At 37.4% G+C, this 18,345-nt stretch overlaps 1 protein-coding gene across 2 annotated transcripts in view; it reads left to right on the forward strand.

Moving 5' to 3' along the window:
- Positions 1-18,345, forward strand: part of EIF3H (eukaryotic translation initiation factor 3 subunit H) — a 101,219-nt gene that overhangs the window by 71,849 nt on the left and 11,025 nt on the right. For both annotated transcript variants that reach the window (XM_045453861.1, XM_045453859.1), the window contains exons 3-5: positions 14,906-15,073; positions 16,587-16,686; positions 17,905-18,054. In XM_045453861.1, coding sequence (XP_045309817.1) covers positions 14,906-15,073; positions 16,587-16,686; positions 17,905-18,054 — 418 coding nt within the window. The remainder of the gene's footprint in view (positions 1-14,905; positions 15,074-16,586; positions 16,687-17,904; positions 18,055-18,345) is intronic.

An 18,345-nucleotide genomic window follows, 5' to 3' on the forward strand; every position in this document is an offset into this window, starting at 1 on the left:
GTTATTTTGTGAACTGTAATATAGACAGGAAAAAGTGTGTTAGGATCAGTACTAGTAGAGTATAGTTGTGTTTTCAGCAGGAAAAGGGTGTTGCTACCACAGTGCCCACCCACACACTTCTTTATTTACAGGAAGACGCTTCATTGGTTTTAGAATTTTTCTTCCATGCCCTCCTTTTTTGGTACCTGAACATCTATGAAAGTGGGTTGCAGTTTTTGACTCCATGGTGTCTTATTATTAAAATTGCCAGCCCTCTTTCCTTCTTTTTTTATACTCAGAATTTTAGACTTCATGAAATAATGTTACTTCCTTTCTAATTTTAATTTGGTACAGAGGAAAATAGTGAAAATAATAAAATTAAAATTTCAATCTGAGTATTTACCTTCAGAATATGCTGAATGAAAAAAATCTCACCATGCTTTTCTAGTACTGCCTATGAGGAGAAAGATGTCTGCATGAATCTCTGACATTAGAGAAGAGATTACATTTTTATGCCTTCTTTATGACACAGTCAATGCCAATGAAAGCTATTGCCATTCCTTCAAATAATTTGCTAAAGTGGCATGTTTTAGCTAAACATATAGTATTCCAAGTAGCTTTACAGTGTTAGTTGTGAGTAAAATCACAATTTTTAACATTGAGATTGTGATAGTGGGATGAGTAAAGTGTTCCCACTTTACTAAGCCTTGATAATTGTAATTTGTTTGAGGAAGAAGTTGATGAGATTGCTGTGCATATTTTAAAAACTGAGTCTAAATATGGCAGTAGGTTATAAATAGCTGCAGAGCTTAGTAACATCAAGGGTTAGAATCTAGTTCCCAGAATTTCCCTAGTTGAAGTAGTAATTTTTAGGTGTAATGTGTTCCTCGGACAAAGGTTTATATATGTAAATAAGTGCAGGCCTAGATGCAGGACCATCCGACAGTAACAAAATGCTTGTTGCTTTACCTTATGACCCTGCATAGGGTCTGCATAGGGAGCTTCTAATTTAGTAGAACTAGAACAGGAAAAGCAGCCTCTTAGAACACAGCCTATGACCCACGTCACCCTCCATCTGTACATTGTGTGTTAAAGCCCTGGAGATCATGTACTTCATCTGTGTCATAGATACGTAGCAGTTTTATTATGGTTTTAATTTTAATTTTATTAAACTTTTATTTGTATAATTAAAAGTAGGATAACAGCTTTTTTAAAACTTGAAATGGGTGGTGTCCGTGAGTGCCAGATGTCTGCTAAATGATCTGCAGATGATACAAATTTGAGAGACACACTTCATCGTCTGATTTAAAATAAGGTTTGGGGGAGAAAATCTCATGACTTTTCAAACCTCCTCCTTCTTTGGGGTTAGTCTGAGGCCTTTTTTCTGTGTGGGGAACCCACATAGACTCACTAGGCTAGAACTCTTGTCCCTTCTTGAGCTGTGATCCTTGTTACTGCCCTTACTCTCTGACCACACTTGTTGTTAGGTTTCTAGTCCATAATTTTTAGTGAAACTGACGTTTTTCATTTATCTCTGTAGAATATTCGTACCTACAGGCACAATAGAGATTAATGATTCCAATTTCAAAACTTAGCAAAGAAACATGTAAAATTTTATTCGTGGAAGATTTTTATCTGGTCCTCACTAAAACTCTTTATTATAATTACCATGTTATAAGCATTAAACCAAATCATTTTTTCATTTGAGATAAAGTCTAGATGATTTTAAAACTCTATTTTTAAGGGCAGTTTGGTTGTTTGGATGCTTTCCTCTGCTTTATATTATTATTTTTAATGGCAGAGCCAAAATAGCAATTCAGGTCTTCTGTTTTCTCAGCCAGTGACTATTCTTTTGCACTGCATTCTTTGGCAAGGTAGAAAGCCATGTCTTTGACTCCCAAACTTGATTTCCTGGTTGTTATTAACAGAGATAGTTTGTTAATTTAAAAAATGCAGAGAACTGTATAGGATTGCCCAGATTCTTCCTTTAGGGATCATTTCAGCATTTGTGTATGCTCAGGCACGCCGACTGTCATCCTGTGTGTCTTACCTGCTCTTCTCCACTAGAATGTCAGCTGCAAGAACCTCTTTCTGTCTTCCTCTCCCAGTGCTGGACAGCACCTAAAAGTCTGGCATATTATAGATTGGAATAAATTATGTGACTGTGTGAAAGAATGAATGCATGAATTCACGGTTTAAGATTTTTCTCCCCCAAAATATGAGGAGGAAGCATCTGTAAGCCATTTGTAATGCCTTTATCTAACAGAGTATTGTAATCTTCTCTGTGAGGTGGGGGGACATACATACATCCTTTGGGGATAAAGGAGAGTTTGTTGTTGTTGTTAAGGTGATGCTACCTGGTTTGAAAATGCTTTCAAACATTGCAAATACTCTGATTAAACTCAGCTTTTAAAGCAGATACTGTTTGGTTTGCTTTTGGCACAATTTCAAAAGCCTTGGCATAAGCTGCTGGCTCAATATCTATGGACATTGCTGTGAGGGACAACCTTTTTTTTTTTTTATGGGGTGGGAGAAATAATCTGAAATAAGTTCAGGGAAAGTAAAACAAAGATAGCCCTTCCCTAGATAGTTATTTATGCTTCCCTAGATATTTATTTATATATAGTTAGGCAGTTTATTTCTATCAGTGTAGCCCACAGAGGTTAATTCTATTTCAGACATCTGGCAGGATCCTTCCTGCCAATGGCAGAAGAGAATTATTTGGTCTGCTTTGTAGCCTTCTAGTATCTTTCTGTAGTAATTTTCTTGCCTTTCAATGACTTTTTACTCCCCCCTACACATGGTATTTCATCTTTCTAATCCAAGAGGCTGTCCATAGGAACACATCTTTAGGAGCTTCAGATTACATAGTGACAGCTGATTAGACATGTCTCAGTAATGGCTTCTAGAGATCTCTGTAAAAACTGTAAAAGATAGGGGCGCCTGGGTGGCGCAGTCGGTTAAGCGTCCGACTTCAGCCAGGTCACGATCTCGCGGTCCGTGAGTTCGAGCCCCGCATCGGGCTCTGGGCTGATGGCTCAGAGCCTGGAGCCTGTTTCCGATTCTGTGTCTCCCTCTCTCTCTGCCCCTCCCCCGTTCATGCTCTGTCTCTCTCTGTCCCAAAAATAAATAAAGGTTGAAAAAAAAAAAACAAACTGTAAAAGATAACAGAGTTACTGAGTTGCTTGAGGATGGTGTACTCTGTGTCTTTAGAGCTGTGTACCTCCAAGGTGCATTTGTAACATAGCAGAATACGACTTGTGCTAAGTGTATTTTTATATTTTTGGTAAAGACCAGCCTTTCCCCAAAATGTGTATTCTTCTCAAATAGAGAAGGGATCTCTCTATTATTAGAATCACAACTCCCTCCTTGCCTTTACAACAGTCTTAGCTTACAATCCCCATTCATTATCACCTTGTGGATAAGGGCATATGTTTTCTCCTACCCGCTTTGGGGATTACTAGTCTTGGACACAGAGTAGTTTAGGTGAAGTCTCCATCCAGCTTTCCTCATGACGGACTTCCTGGTCTTGGTAGGATAGGGTAAGAGTGACATTCTGTTGTGTATCTTAGTGAAAGCTGGGCTTTCCTCGCTGGTCCTTGGGCCTGTCATTCTTACTCTTCCTGATAGTGTTGTTACCTTTAGTGATCTCAGCGCTGTCCTGCTACTCTTTGGCTATCCCTGAAGTGAATTGATTATTGCTTCACCCCTTGTCTCTCCTCCTCTCTCCCTCCCCTCTCCCCTCTCCCCTCTCCCCATATACATACAGAGGAATGAATCCCTAAATGGGACCACATTGGCTTGTTCTCTACTGCGTCTTAGTACTTGTTACTCTCTTTTCCCTCTTGATCCCCTTTGAGAATTTGGTGAAGGCTTTAGACCGTCTCTGCCCAAAAGTGCAGATGCATGTGGTTTTGGGATAAGGAGATTTTAAGGGGAAAGGTAACATGGCCTTGTTAAAAACAAGCCACAGGTTTTCTAAACCTCAGATTTATTGTGGCTGCTATAAGGATTTCTGCTTGATGATTTTCTCAGCATAGAACTCTGTATTCCTTATCCTATAAAAATAAGTTTGGACAAAGCAGAGCAAGTAGGGTAAGAGGCGGGGGACAAAAAAGGGGGTGAATGGACAGTATGGTTATAAGTACTTCTGTTTCTCTGTTTTAAGTAATATGTAGGAAATTATTTTCCCTTCCTAACCTTTCCTTTAAGTCTGGTCATTTGCCATTCTTGCCAGCTGTCCCGTCTTTAGTTTATAGTTATTCTTAAAAGATCGTGTCTCTTTGACTTTCTTCTTACAGCATCTTTAATACTATTTTCTCATCTAAATTGTCCTGATGTTTGAAGGTAAAGGAAACTGTCTTTGGACAGATGAGGCTGCTAGAGTGGATCCAGTAGGGGCATGTTGTAAAGCTGTTCGCTGTATCTGATTGAATTCAGCTATTTTCCTTTGGGGTGGCAGTTTTCCCAGTAACCTTTATCTAGTCTCCATATAAGCTGGCATTACTGCTCACTCCTCCCCATCCCGACCCTCATCCTCAGTGTTGTTTTTAAAGTCACCCATTGGGAGGGGACAGGGAGCTGATTTCCTTTCTTTGGAAGAGTTATAAATGGAATCAGGAGAAAGAAACTTCTGTAGTACAATGCAATTATAGTGTTACATGCATAGTAATAATAGGGCACCCAAGATTACCTTTTCTTGAAATCTAATTTCTGTAGCTTGTCTCTTTCTTTATTGAATCTGTTCTTTATTGTACTGAATATAATTAGCTTATAGTTATAGTATGTAAGAAGTATTTTTTTTTATTTTGTCATCCTTTTTCATGCTAGATTGGTTTTTGATCATATTCATATTTGGACATAAGAATTCGGTTTCATGAAATGGATGTTACAGATTCATAGACTTTCTTTTTTGTAGTCATACAACCTCTAATCCCCTTCTCTGTTCTGATTCCCCCCCTACTCCCATATGGAGATGGGCACGGAGAGTTTATACAACACTTGGTGACCAAGTTAATCAAATCCAGTTTTCCAAAAACTTGGACATTGATCGAGATAAATGCCATACGTGACTTCTGGATTCTAAATTGCATTTCTGAAGAACAGGTGATGGTAAAGACCTATTGAGTTTTTCTTGAGATTATTTAGTACACAGAGCTCTTGCTGTAAATGAGTTCATTTAATCCTCTTTTAACTACTTTCTGAAGTAGGTAGTGTTTTTCTTCTCATTTTATAACAGAGGAGACCTAGGCCAAAATAATTTTGCTGTAGATTACACAACTAATAATGTGATAAAGATGGTATCTTGGCTTGGGCTGCCGTAACAAAACACAGTAGACTGGGTGGTTTAAACAACAGGAATTTATTTCTCACAGTTTTGGAGACTAGAAGTCCAAGATTAAGGTGCCAGCAGGGTTGGCACTTTTCACTGTGTCTTTACATGGCCCAAAGTACTCAGTACTGCCTGTGGATGGAGAGAGAGAAAGAGTGAGAGTGCGCGTGAGCACGTAGAAGCAGGCTCTACGATATCTCTTCTTATGTGGTGTCTAAAGGGCACTAATCTCATCGTGAAGACCCTACTCTCATGGCCTCAACTGAATCTAATTACTTTCCAAAGGCCTCATCTCTATATACCGTAACATTTGGGGTTAGGGCTTTAACATAAGAATTGGGGTGGGTCATAATCAGTCTATAGCAGATGGTATTCAGACCAGATTGGCTACTTCAGATTCTGATAGCCTGGTACCCTGTTCTGTTCCCTGCTCCCAGGAGTGCTGGTATCTAGGTTATTTGGTGACCATGGCAAATGCCGGCAAGTTAGTATCTGTAGAACATTCTATTGATATGTATGTACACACTTCTTTAAGATTATATTTATTGCACAATTCTTTTGCCAAAAATCATGGAAAACAAGGGCAAGCATAGGTAAGAAAACAAGTCATACACAGTATCACTCCCTGGAGAACTATTGCCATTACCATTTTAGCATATTTCTTTCTAGTCTTTCTCCTTACAAAGAGGGAGCAACCCAGGTTGTTTACATATTGGCATTTATATGGTTTATAGTTTTATATATCTGCTTTTTTTAGTAGCATCTCATGAGCATTTTCCCATGCCATTTAGAGATTTTTTAGAAGCATTCTAAATGCCTTGGGGAAAATAAATTTGAGACCAGTTCAGAACGTAGATAGATGACTGTGAGTTGAGTGTGGAAGATGACTCAAAGTGCCCCATATAGGGAGGAAACATGCAAGTAGTAGGGTTTGAGGGCGGGATGGATAAAGCCAGTGTATCCCTTTATAGTGTGTAGTATCTATGGGCCTTTCCCCTGAAAATGCTCAGTAAGCACAGAGCCATGTGGATGGCAGGTAAATTTTTTAAATTGCCATCATCATATGGTTGGAAGTGGAAATCACCATTTTCCAGCTGGGGAAATTAAAGCTCAGAGAGATGAATGTATTAACTACCACCAGCTTGTTGGGCAGCCATATTGAAGAGGCCACTTTTTAGAAGATGGTGTCACTATAACTTGTTGAGGCTCCCAGCACAGGTGGTTCTCAGCAAATGGTTTCAGAACGAACAGTTTTGTTTGTACACTGCAAATAGTACCTCCCCAAATTTGTTCTCTATTTTGAATATTTACTGCTTACTGCTAATGCATCTCATTCTAATTTTTGAACAACTGGAGTTTGAATTGATAGGGGATGAAATTTTTAATTCATTTTGGCAGCCCTTTTTTTTGATAACTTGTACAGACTATTTTGTGTGTTATAAAAAACACTCATGAGGCCATTCTTTCTTTGACCTTAAAAATGTAGATTTATAGGAAAGGTAAACCAAGTGTGATTATTCTATTATGGAAATGTCTCCTGTTTCTCAAAAAATTACATAGGAATTTTGCTTTGAAACCTTACATGAAAACTTTATATTAGAGTTAAGTACTAGAGAAAGTCTTAACCTACTATGAGATCTGATGTTTTTCTCCCTTTGGATAATATAAATAACCATGTTTGCCTTGTTGCTTTGATTGTCAGGATTCTCAGAGCCAAATTTGTATTTTATTTTATTTTATTTTATTTTTTTTTCAACGTTTATTTATTTTTGGGACAGAGAGAGACAGAGCATGAACGGGGGAGGGGCAGAGAGAGAGGGAGACACAGAATCGGAAACAGGCTCCAGGCTCTGAGCCATCAGCCCAGAGCCCGACGCGGGGCTCGAACTCATGGACCGCGAGATCGTGACCTGGCTGAAGTCGGACGCTTAACCGACTGCGCCACCCAGGCGCCCCAAATTTGTATTTTAATAAAAATATCTTTGGCTTGCTTTATTTTGTTCAGGTCTCTGCCTCACCTGCAATTTCTTCTTTCTATATTCTAATTTATACTTTGCCTAGTCCCGATTTACTGATGATTTTTTGTGTTTTAAAGCAGGCTACTTCCTGTCCTTTGTGATCCATAGTAAGATATATGTATAATTTCCTAATAATTGTGACCTTTCTAGTACATTAACAGCAATCATGTTTCTGAAATATTCCATTTTTTTTCCCTGAATACGTTGAGGACTTAACTTTGGGCTGGCATTAAAGTAGTGCCTGATGTATTGCTGTAAATATGACAGAGGTGTTCCCTGTCCTTATGAAAAAGCCTGTAACCTAGAATGAAATACATGATTTTCTAAATCTCCTTTGATCTTCTAACATATCATGATCTTAATTGTAGAAGAGGTAGCATTGGCCAATAGGCTGTTCTTCAAGAGAGAATTCTTTATGGTGATGGATGAGAAGGTCTATAGCCTTTGGTCCTGTCGAGGTGAATTCACTTTGTATAAATAGATCTTAGATGACATACAGTGAACTTGTGCTCTCTATTACCTGCTTACCTGCATGTGTTTTCATGACCAAGGGCATGCATATATATATTTCCATGCATACGTGTGTGTGTATGTGTATATATATATTTCCATGCATACATGTATGTGTATATATGCATGTATAAGTATATATGTATATATATATGTATGTATATATATAAATTCTCATAACCTCAAAGAAATAGGATGTCTTGGCTGTGTTTCATGATTTGGTTAGGAGGGTAACTATATGAAATTGTTACAGGATATACATGTTATTTTCTGTAAAGAGTCCAGTTTATTTCATAAAAGACTTTTTGAGACAAAACCTCAAAAAACCTGATTTCCCCTAATTTTCAAAGCTCTTACTAGTTTTAAAAGAGCCACTCCCCCCCCTCCCCACCACTTCCCTTATCTTCAGGTTGGCATTTAGAAGGAATTATTGGTCAGAATTCATAAATACTCTAAAGAAGAAATTAAACCACCCAAGGCAAATGAACTATTTAAAAAACATTTCTGTAAGATTATAAAGAAAGGCAGTATTTTTCTTATTTCTTTTAAAAATAAAACAGATTAGTTTTTAAGTAGAGTAGAATATATATCAGGCACTTAATGTGAAAAATGAACTGTTACCAAAATCCTTAAGCATTCACAGGGGTGGCCTTAATAACAGATGTTTTAACTGAAAAAAAAAAAAAAAAAGAATTAATATATGATACAGACTTGGGTGAAGAGAATATGGAAGTTTTAAGACACGTGTACCCCATAGTTCTCTCCACCCAAAGTCGACTCTTATTTAAGTCTTTTTTCAAATGCACATTCTGTTTGCTTAAATCTGCATCTGCTACTGGCTTTGAACACTTCCTGCAACGTATGTGCAGCTTGGCAGAAAGTCTGATATGCAGAGGAAAGCACAGAGTAGTTGGTCTTATTAAATACTGAGGTAAATACCTTCAGAGTTCATAGCTTGTCAGTGCTTACTGGTGTCCCATGGTGCTGCTGGGAAAGAGGCTTATAATTATTTTCTTAAAAGTCCTAGTTAGGTTAGCCCTCATGCTAAAACAGATAGGAAGTTTTGATGTGTCCCACTTCCCTGTCATGTTTGTTGAAATCATTGAGCTCTGCTGCACAGAGCTGTGGGCTTTTGTTTGCTTGCTTGCTTTAAAGCCATTTGTATCTCTTGATTGAGCTTAGTAGTTTTCTTTGCTGCCAAGAGCATGTGCTGCATCTGGTCTGTGTCCCCCTACTTGTGCTGTGTGAGTCATCTTTGATCCAAGCCACCTCTTAGTTACAAAGTAGCATTGGCATAAGTTTCAAATAGTGGTATAGAATGCAGTGTTTTTAGGAGTTTGATTACGTATTTGTAATAACTACGGACTTTGACATTTAAAAACCTTTGAAGGTAGTTTTATCACTTAACATCTTACTGGTATTGCTAAATTATTGGTTGATTTAGTGGTCAGACATGTATGAACTGTGTTTTCTCAAAACCTAGAAATTGAGTATTTCTGTTGTGTTTTGTGTGTTGTGCTTTATTGGCTCAGAAATAATTTACACTTTATGAATAAGAAGAGATGAAATTCTGTAAGTGGGTGGTTGCCTGGGCTTTGGAGTCGCAGAGTCTGAAGTCAGATTGAGTCCTGCCACTTTATAGTTTTTCTAAGAGGATTTCAGTAATGGTGATTAGCTCATTAGAGTTCCTGTGAGGAATATGGTCAGAGAACATATGTGGACCACTTAGTGGGAAGTCTGACATAATAAGTGCTCACTAAGTGCTAGTTTCTCTCCTGGGGTTTAGCTCTGCCCTTTCCCTCCAGCCTATATATATGGATATTTTTAATATAATTTTATGACAATATATTTTAAAATAATTTGGATTCATTCGATATAGTATTAAGTCACTAAATGAGACAGTACGTCCATTAAGTTGTCTTTAATTTCTAAAGTTTAAATTAGGTTATTTTGTCTTTTCAAAGTTAATAAGACATCTGTAAAACACTTTTTTTCCCCTTAATCTGACAGACATTAAACTATGCTACCTACAGATTTAACTTTCTGCTCAGTCATCCCAACTAGCCAACTGTGGTAGTTCTTTGTTCTTGTTTTTCACCGAGAAGTTATCTTTTAATAGGGTTCACTTCAAATAATAAAATAAAAAAGATGATTTTAAAGACAAGGGTGAGGAATTGAAGGTGAAAGAATGCTGGCTACTTATTCTACTGAACTAAAAAGCTTCTAATCCATTCATTGTCCTTCTCAGTGATCTTCAGGAGAACTCATATCTCAAGCTTGTTTGTTGTTTGCCGGCATAACTCCAGATATAGCATTTAAATATAAAACAACATATTATTTTCAGTGTTTTCATACTTGGAGATAAAAACAAGAGAAAGCCTGACAAATGTGGTGGATTTTTGAAAGGAATAGTTATTGGGCAGCCTGCCTCAGTTAAGATAGTTTTAGCTCTAGGCAATTTAAAATCGACTGTTTTGCAAAGAGGATATCTGGAAAAAGTGAATATGAATATCCTGGTGCCAGACTTTGAACAGTTATTCAGTATTGTAAACCAGGCTCTCCTTTGCTTGGGAGAGGCTTAACCAATTAAGACAATTGTAAAGATTGAAGAGACTATAAAACTTCAGCTCATTTTGATAATCCTTCCAAATTTTGTAGCACTACCTCAACTGCATTTTACGTATAGCTTTTGTATTAGTAATGGGAGTTGGCTTAATGGTAGCTATCAGTTTGTTTTTGAAATTCATTTGCTGTGCTCTGTATCTCCTCATTCTGTAAAGTGTTTGCTTTTTAAGCTAAGAATGCTTAAAAAGTTCTTTCTTAAACTTTTCACTATACAATTCTGAGCTTTCTGTTGGATATTACCGTGATTTAAAAATAGTCCCCCGCCGCCCCCCCCCCCCCCCAAACAGTTTTCCTCTTTCTAGTCCTCTTTGGGAACTACCCGAGGAATATTTGGTTATATTAACTCAGAAGTGAGTATCATTGGATCAAATTGCTACTTGGGCTTCTTTCTGTTAAATAAGAGAATTTTAGAACAAAAGTGAGAGCGTGCCTAACCCTGGACCAATTCTACAAAGATGCCTTTAAATGCTTGTTTCTTATTTCATTGACCTGCATTAACTCTGCAGTAAGGAGTTTGTGGTATCAAGGAGCCTTATTTTTTTTCTTTCCCTCCTCTTTTTTTCCTTTTGTTTCTTTTGTTGTGATTCTCTTTGTTCTGAGGTGTGAGGCACTCCTTAAATAGGAGTGAACTTTATCTCTGCCTGGGCACATCTTGTATGCTCTCCTGTTAAAACTCCAGACCAGTAAAGTGAGTCCAGCTGGGCATAAGAAGGCAAACATAGTTCTACCTCCCACTCACCCAGAGTCTGTGGGCTGGAACAAGGCATCATCACAGCCACTTCCCGAAAGCATGAGCTTCCTCCCCTTCCCTGTTACCTTTGTGTTGTAGCTACATTGGGTCTCTTGCGTGTGCCTTAAGCACCCACCTTGTTATGACTCACTAGAGAAACTAGCATAGCCACAAAAGCAATGATGGCATTCACCTGGAAGGTTAGCATCTGCCGGGACCATTCTTTATTTCCTGTGTAGAATTCCCTCGCACGTCACCTTTTCACGATTTTTTCCCTCGTGTCTTTCGTAGTCCAGAGGGGTGAAAGGTGTGAGCTGGTGTGGCAGCTCAGATCAGTTGAGTGGTGGTAGCTGCCAGGAGCATGGTTTTGAGACCATTTAAAGGACGGTCTGCTTGCATTTCTTATCCCTACTTAAGTTTACCAGGGTACTTCTGCAGGGTTTGGTTTTGTGCTTTTTGAAAATGTGGGTGGGAGGAAGAGGAAAGGAAACGCTGCGTGGGTGAAGGGAGATAAGAGTCACGCGTCTGTGTCAACATTAGAGGGAGGACACAGATCTAAAAGTCTGCAGAGAAAGCAATTCACTTGGCTGGCTGTGAGTTTTTTCTTGTTCCTCAGCTTGTATATAATAGAAAAAATGTCACTTAAACATTCTTTCTATTGAATCCAATGTACCTCTTTGTGTACTGCAGGCTCATGTGAGTAGTCCTGGTGAGGACTAGGCCTCAGTGTACCCAGCTTTACTTGGAAGCCCCAGCACCACCCCTGTGCTCATCTTTTCACGGATCCCTTGCAGTCCTTTTAGATCTTTCTTTCTGGGTGTGACGCCTCCAGGAGGACATTCTTTAAGTTGTGGTTTTTAATTTTTAAAGTTGGGGTAGTAAGTCCAAACCAAAATAGAGACTATCCAGAAATTTCACACAGAATAGGCCCAGAATATATTTTTTGTATAATAGTGAAATTCTGGTGCCTTGTAGATTTTGAACAGCAATTTTATCAACTTACCTGTCTTGTTCATACCCCTTACATTTTAATATTTATTTGCCATATTTAGGTCATGTGAAAATGCTTATGACTTTAAAAATACGTTTTTATTAGGGGCGCCTGGGTGGCTCAGTTGATTAAGTATACAACTCTTGATTTTGGTCCAGGTCACGATCTCAGGGTTTGTGAGTTTGAGCCCCTCATTGGGATCCGCGCTGATGGTGCAAAGTCAGCTTGTGATTCTCTCTCCCTTTCTCTCTGCCCCTTCAATGTGTGCACTCTTTCTCAGTCTCAAAATAAATAAATACTTGTAAAAAAATAAGTTTTTATTAGAGCTTTGCAAAATCTTGTGTGTCATGATTTTCTAAGCTATAGAATGGCAAAGTGGAAGTGGTCTCCTCACCCACCAACTCTCTCTCCCCCTGCCCCAAGTTCTACGAGCATGGAAGCTGTCTCTCCACTTCTCAGTTCTCAGAATAAAATACATTGGAGCAGTGTTAACTCTGTAGGGCTACAAGCCGCCTATTCCTCAGTCTCTTCCTAGCTAAAAGGAACACTTATTTTCATTTTTGTCCAAGGGGCTTAAAGTAGGTAAGATTCCGGATGAAGAAAGAATTTGGAGGCTTGCTACTGTTCATAGAGGTTTTTTTTTTTTTTGTTTTTGTTTTTGTTTTTTTTTTTTACCTCCTGCATCCTGAAAATACTATTATAAAAGCTATTGTATTCAGGCTATTTGGGGAGAGACTTAGTAAGATTACAGACTGCTTTTCAGAGAAACTCATTTTTAAGTATTAATGCATGCTGGAGGCTATGCTTTAGTCTATAGAAAAATTATTACTTATAATTAGCATATTCAGTGAACAATGTGGAGTCACAACATTTTCACTGTGATGAGCTCTTAGATCTTTCTGGAGATGGGAAAGTTAAGCATCAGAAAAAAGTCATTACCTGGATGGCAGGACTCCCCATGGGAATAATCGAAGCACTGGTATGAGAACCTAGATCTCAAGATTCCAAGTCTTTTCTTTTTTTCTACTGTTGCCAATTGAATCTAATTTCTCCTTATATTATAGCTGAATTGTACATTGACCGATATTTTGGAAGTACTGACTTAAAGAAATCATCCTATCCAGTCATGTGTTGACAATTGTCAATTGCTTGTTACTCTCTCCCCATCTTCTCCTTGTCCCTTTAAAATGAATGGTAAATTTAGTCTGGCTCCTATTTCGTTTGTGATATTGGAACTTTTAACTGTGATTAAATCTCATTTGCCAAGTTAGTGATTTTAATTTAAAAGAGGGAATTTTAAAGCAGAGAGAGACCATAGCAGTGATTCTATGCCATATTTATGTGTTTGATATGAATCTGTTAAACTAGCTGGGAAGGAAGTCTGTTATGTGCCAGAGATACAAAAATTTAAGATAAAAGATAAATTGATATAAGATTGTCATATTTATCTCATACTTCTTCTTGAGGCCATCATATTGTATGTAAAAAGAAAAACTAAAAAACGTATAATTCTTGAATACTTACAAGTTGACAGCCTTATTTTATCATGAGAAATAGAACTTTCCTTGAAATTAAGCAGATTTGTAATTTCTTTGCCTAGTAACAAATGTTGAAAAGTAAGATTGTGCCCATCTGAGGAAGGTTCTTTTGTATTTTATGATCCTGAATCCTGTTTGCTTTATAAAACCATAGTGTTATAACCAAGGAAATGACAAACATATAACTTTACATTTGCTAAAACCTGATTAAGAGTTTTAAAAATGAAATGATTAGATTCTGAGTTAAGCAAATATATTTATTCCACATAGTTGTGCATTCATTATAATAGAAATAGCCTGGATGGTAGGTTGACTATAAAATTTTCTCCTGTATTACCTATTTGCTACTCATTTTTGGGCTATATTGCTTTTAAAGGTTTTAATCTTTTATTTATTATATTCTCAGTTTGCACCTATTTTTCTAATAATACTGCTTTAAGTTAATGCACATTATAGTTATTAATTTGAAGGGAGTAAAAGTCTTTCAACCTTTTCATTCTACACATGGTGATTAACTTATAACTCTAATGAAAAATTAGTATCTATTAGTTAACACAAAAGAACACAAGAAAAGAGTTCTTTTTAAAATTTAGCATATGCAGCAGGGGGCACCAAATGAAGGCAAAAATGAATTCTTATATTTTAAATCAGCTACAGCTTGTATTCTGTTCGTATTTAAATAATGTGGTAGTTAATTGTTTCCCCATTCATTTTCCTGATGATCTTAACTTCTCAGTTCTCAAATCTGTGTTGAAGAAGACATTGATAACTATTCTCACTTACTAATTCAAATGAAATTTCTTAAAACCAACCGGTATAGCAAATACACAAATTGTTTTCTTAAACATTGACTATTTTTAAGAGTTTTGAGAAGGGAGTGGAAACCACATTTAACAAATAATTTCATTTTTAGAACAAGGCATTATTATTGTGTTTTTAGTAACTTTTCTACAACATGTTATTTCATCAATGAAAAAAAGAAAGCTTCAGGGATTTGAAATGATTTGAAAGCTTAAATTCATTTTCTTTATATGTGAACTGAATGAATTTTAAATCTGGAAACCTGTTCCCTGTAGCTAATAAGTTGTTGTGTAACAACTCATTTCCAAAAAGGCTTGTTTTTAATATTTGTGGCGTCGTTAAATAGATTTTCTTTTACCCCCTCCTCTCTATATCGTCTAGTCCAATATCAGATGGAAATGATGCGCAGCCTTCGCCATGTCAACATCGATCATCTCCACGTGGGCTGGTATCAGTCCACATACTATGGCTCGTTCGTCACCCGAGCACTCCTGGATTCTCAGTTCAGTTACCAGCATGCCATTGAGGAATCTGTCGTTCTCATTTACGGTTAGTAGGAGTTTCCTTTATTATTCTTTTCTTCCCTTAATGTTATTACTACTATTTTTGCTTTCTGTCTTTTTGCCTCTAAGAGCAGCCTGGCAGGCCTTCTCAAGTAAATACCAACCCTGTTTCTGCAGCAGCCTCAGCAGCAGCTAAGTCTAGACAGGGTTTCCTTCTCTCTGTTTATTTTTCTTGCTATCAGAGCCCTGATGTGTACATTTTGGAATGCTGGAGTAGCTGCTTCATTTTTATTCCTCCGTCTCCCCTCCCTCATTTGAAGGGGCTGGTGGAACTCGACCAGATGTCTAACAAACCCCAATTGCTAGAGTGTCTGGCTCTGTACGTGACTGACCAATCCTAACACAGTGTGCCAAGTTTTTTTTTATACCTCTGACAGCAGCGTACAAAACCTGGACTGTTTCTTAGCACAAAGATTTTTTTCTTTTCGGCCTATTTAATGGTGTTTCCTCAAGCTCTCCAGACCAGATGTTCTGTGCTGTATCAGAACTGTAGGCAATTTAACAGCTTTATAGCCTTCCCCCTCCCCAAACACTCACAGTTTGCCATATCTGGCAGACTTGCATATAGTTTCCAGCTGAGAAGTAAATGTAACGTCCTGAGTATCTGTCAGAAAAAATACTAATGAATACGATCAATCTTATGAGCTGCCCCAAAATTGTTTCAGTATGTTAACAATTGGATTACAGTAAAGAACAAGTTGTTAAAGTGTACTTATATTGGCTGGAAACATTGCATCATCAGACCTTGATGAATTTTCCACTTGTTTCAATCTATTTTGGTTTTCATTTTATCACCTATTGCTAAAAGTTTCACTGTGTTAAGTTTCAGACAACATGAATGTTAACACAGGTTTTAGGCGAATATTGGCGTGCCGGAGCCGTTATCATGCAGCAAGTGCTAAGCTCCCTTACTCAGGGAGTATTTAAGCAGCTAGTTTTTGACAAAATTAGTTTCTCTGAAACTAAAAAGACACTTTTGTGATAGCACTTTTTTGTTGTTTTGTTTTTAGAATCTGTTTTACTAAACTTGGGCAGTGATTCTTAGGATGGATACATTTCGTTTGCAGGGTTATTCATTTAAATTAGTCGACCGAACTGCACAAGTGCATGCAGTGTATTTTCATATTTAATATTCATTAGTATTTTTCTTGTCATATGGGATGAATGTAAGGTATAGAACATATGAGATGTTTACTTTTCATCAAGAATACTTGTTCGAGCTGAGGAATAGATACGAGAATCGCTTCGTTTTGAATCCTTTATTTTTACTTCAGGGAGGAAGTTCCTCTCCCAATTACAAGTAGGACGATAGGGTTCCTACATTTTCACTTAACTATTTGCTGGTTCCAATCTGCTTCATGATGCGTTCTGATCATTTATTTTGATCTTCATTTTGCAAAGATTGTATGATAAGTGACAATGTGCCTAGAACCAGTGTCATTCAGGCACTGGTAGTAACAAAATTTCTAGTAAATTTCTTTCTCTTTTCCTTATTTGAGATCCCATAAAAACTGCCCAAGGGTCTCTCTCGCTGAAAGCATACCGACTGACTCCTAAACTGATGGAAGTTTGTAAAGAGAAGGATTTTTCTCCTGAAGCGTAAGTGTTTGGGGGCCTGTGAGGCATATGGTAAAGCATTGGCTGTTTTTTCTTTTAAGGTTTTAGTTTGCCACATTTATTGAATCCATGGTGGTGGCGGCGTGGTAATGCTTCTGCCGTGTGGACGGTAGACGTCTTTTGCATGGCCGAGTGCCACTTGATCTCTCCCTTTCCATGTTTAAACTGTTCTGTATGGAATGTCTTGTCTGTTCTCACTATGGATGAATTCATTTGGAGTGGGAATTAATTAGCTACTGGATTTGAGGAAATAAATGATTAACAAAGGGAGGTTAGATGAGTGACCGGCGGCTGTCAGAGTATGAGCTCTGTGTCAGGAGGACTGTGAGATGTAGGTCTTACTTTCTGAACTCCTGTTTTGTGGGGCTGGGGGTTGGAGGTGGGGAAGATACAAACAGTTTAAGGTATCCATAAAGAATGTGGGTTTTTGGAAATTTTATGGTTGATGGTATGAACAGAATTAATTAGTACAGCTGTTTTATGATCTTACATAATGGCATTGGAATATTTACATTAAAATTAAAAAAAAAATTCAGAATTCTTTCATTTCCTGTTAATTATGGGAATTTTGATTTCTTATTAAAGTTAGTAGCTTTAACTTCATTTAGCACAGGTAGGTTTTTTTTGCTGGTTTCCTAATAGCTTCTAAAGAAATTAAGGCAAAAAATGTTAAAAGCTAACTCATGAACAATTCCTGGGAGTGGTGGTTATAACTAAATTATGAGAAATGGCATTTTTGCTGTGTTCTGAACCATTGTATATAGGATATCCTGTGAGTGTTCTGCTAGTGGTGAATTTAGTTGTTCAGTAGGCTTTTAAAATGAACTTTCCAGCAACTAGAGTATTTCCCTTTTCTAGGGAAATGTTTTAGATATAGATTATATAGCTTTACTTCCCATGGCATTTACATTTTAGTATCAATGAAATTTTGAAGATACTTGATTACGGAGAAAGAATAGTTTATTTTGCCATGAATCTTGTTTTCTGAGCTTTATAACTCAAACTTGGATCGTTTTCAGTGTTATTCAAATCATTCGACTTATGCTGGACTCTGTGAAACTCGTTTCTCTCCTTTTTTAAAAGAGTGCTAATGAAACAGAGATCCTGGAGAGGGCCTGTAATTAGGGAAAATGTATGAAATAGTCAATTTAACACTTACTTCTGACCACCAGATTAAAGTATTTTTAACATGCTTCACAGATTGAAAAAGGGAAATATCACCTTTGAGCACATGTTTGAAGAAGTGCCGATTGTAATTAAAAATTCACATCTGATCAACGTCCTAATGTGGGAGCTTGAGAAGAAGTCAGCTGTAGCAGATAAACATGAATTGCTCAGTCTTGCTAGCAGGTAAGTGGCCCTGTCTCATGAAAAGTCCCTTTTTATCACTTTCTGCAGAAGATTCTTTCACTCAGAATTTAATCCATGAATCAAGAAAGAAATTACCCAAGCACACTTTGAGGTTCTTAAGACATAACAACATGTAGTATTTATCCAGCCCTGCTAAGATCCCAGGAAAAAGGCCAAACTGATCAAATGAAAGTGTTTGAATACTAATAATTCCTATTATAAGAATGCTCTGATGCCTTTGCTGTATCATTTTTGCTTTGATGTGGTAAATGCCCATGGGAGAGGAGTTTG

This window comes from Leopardus geoffroyi, chromosome C3, assembly GCF_018350155.1.
Source record: "Leopardus geoffroyi isolate Oge1 chromosome C3, O.geoffroyi_Oge1_pat1.0, whole genome shotgun sequence".
Taxonomy (NCBI): Eukaryota; Metazoa; Chordata; class Mammalia; order Carnivora; family Felidae; genus Leopardus; species Leopardus geoffroyi.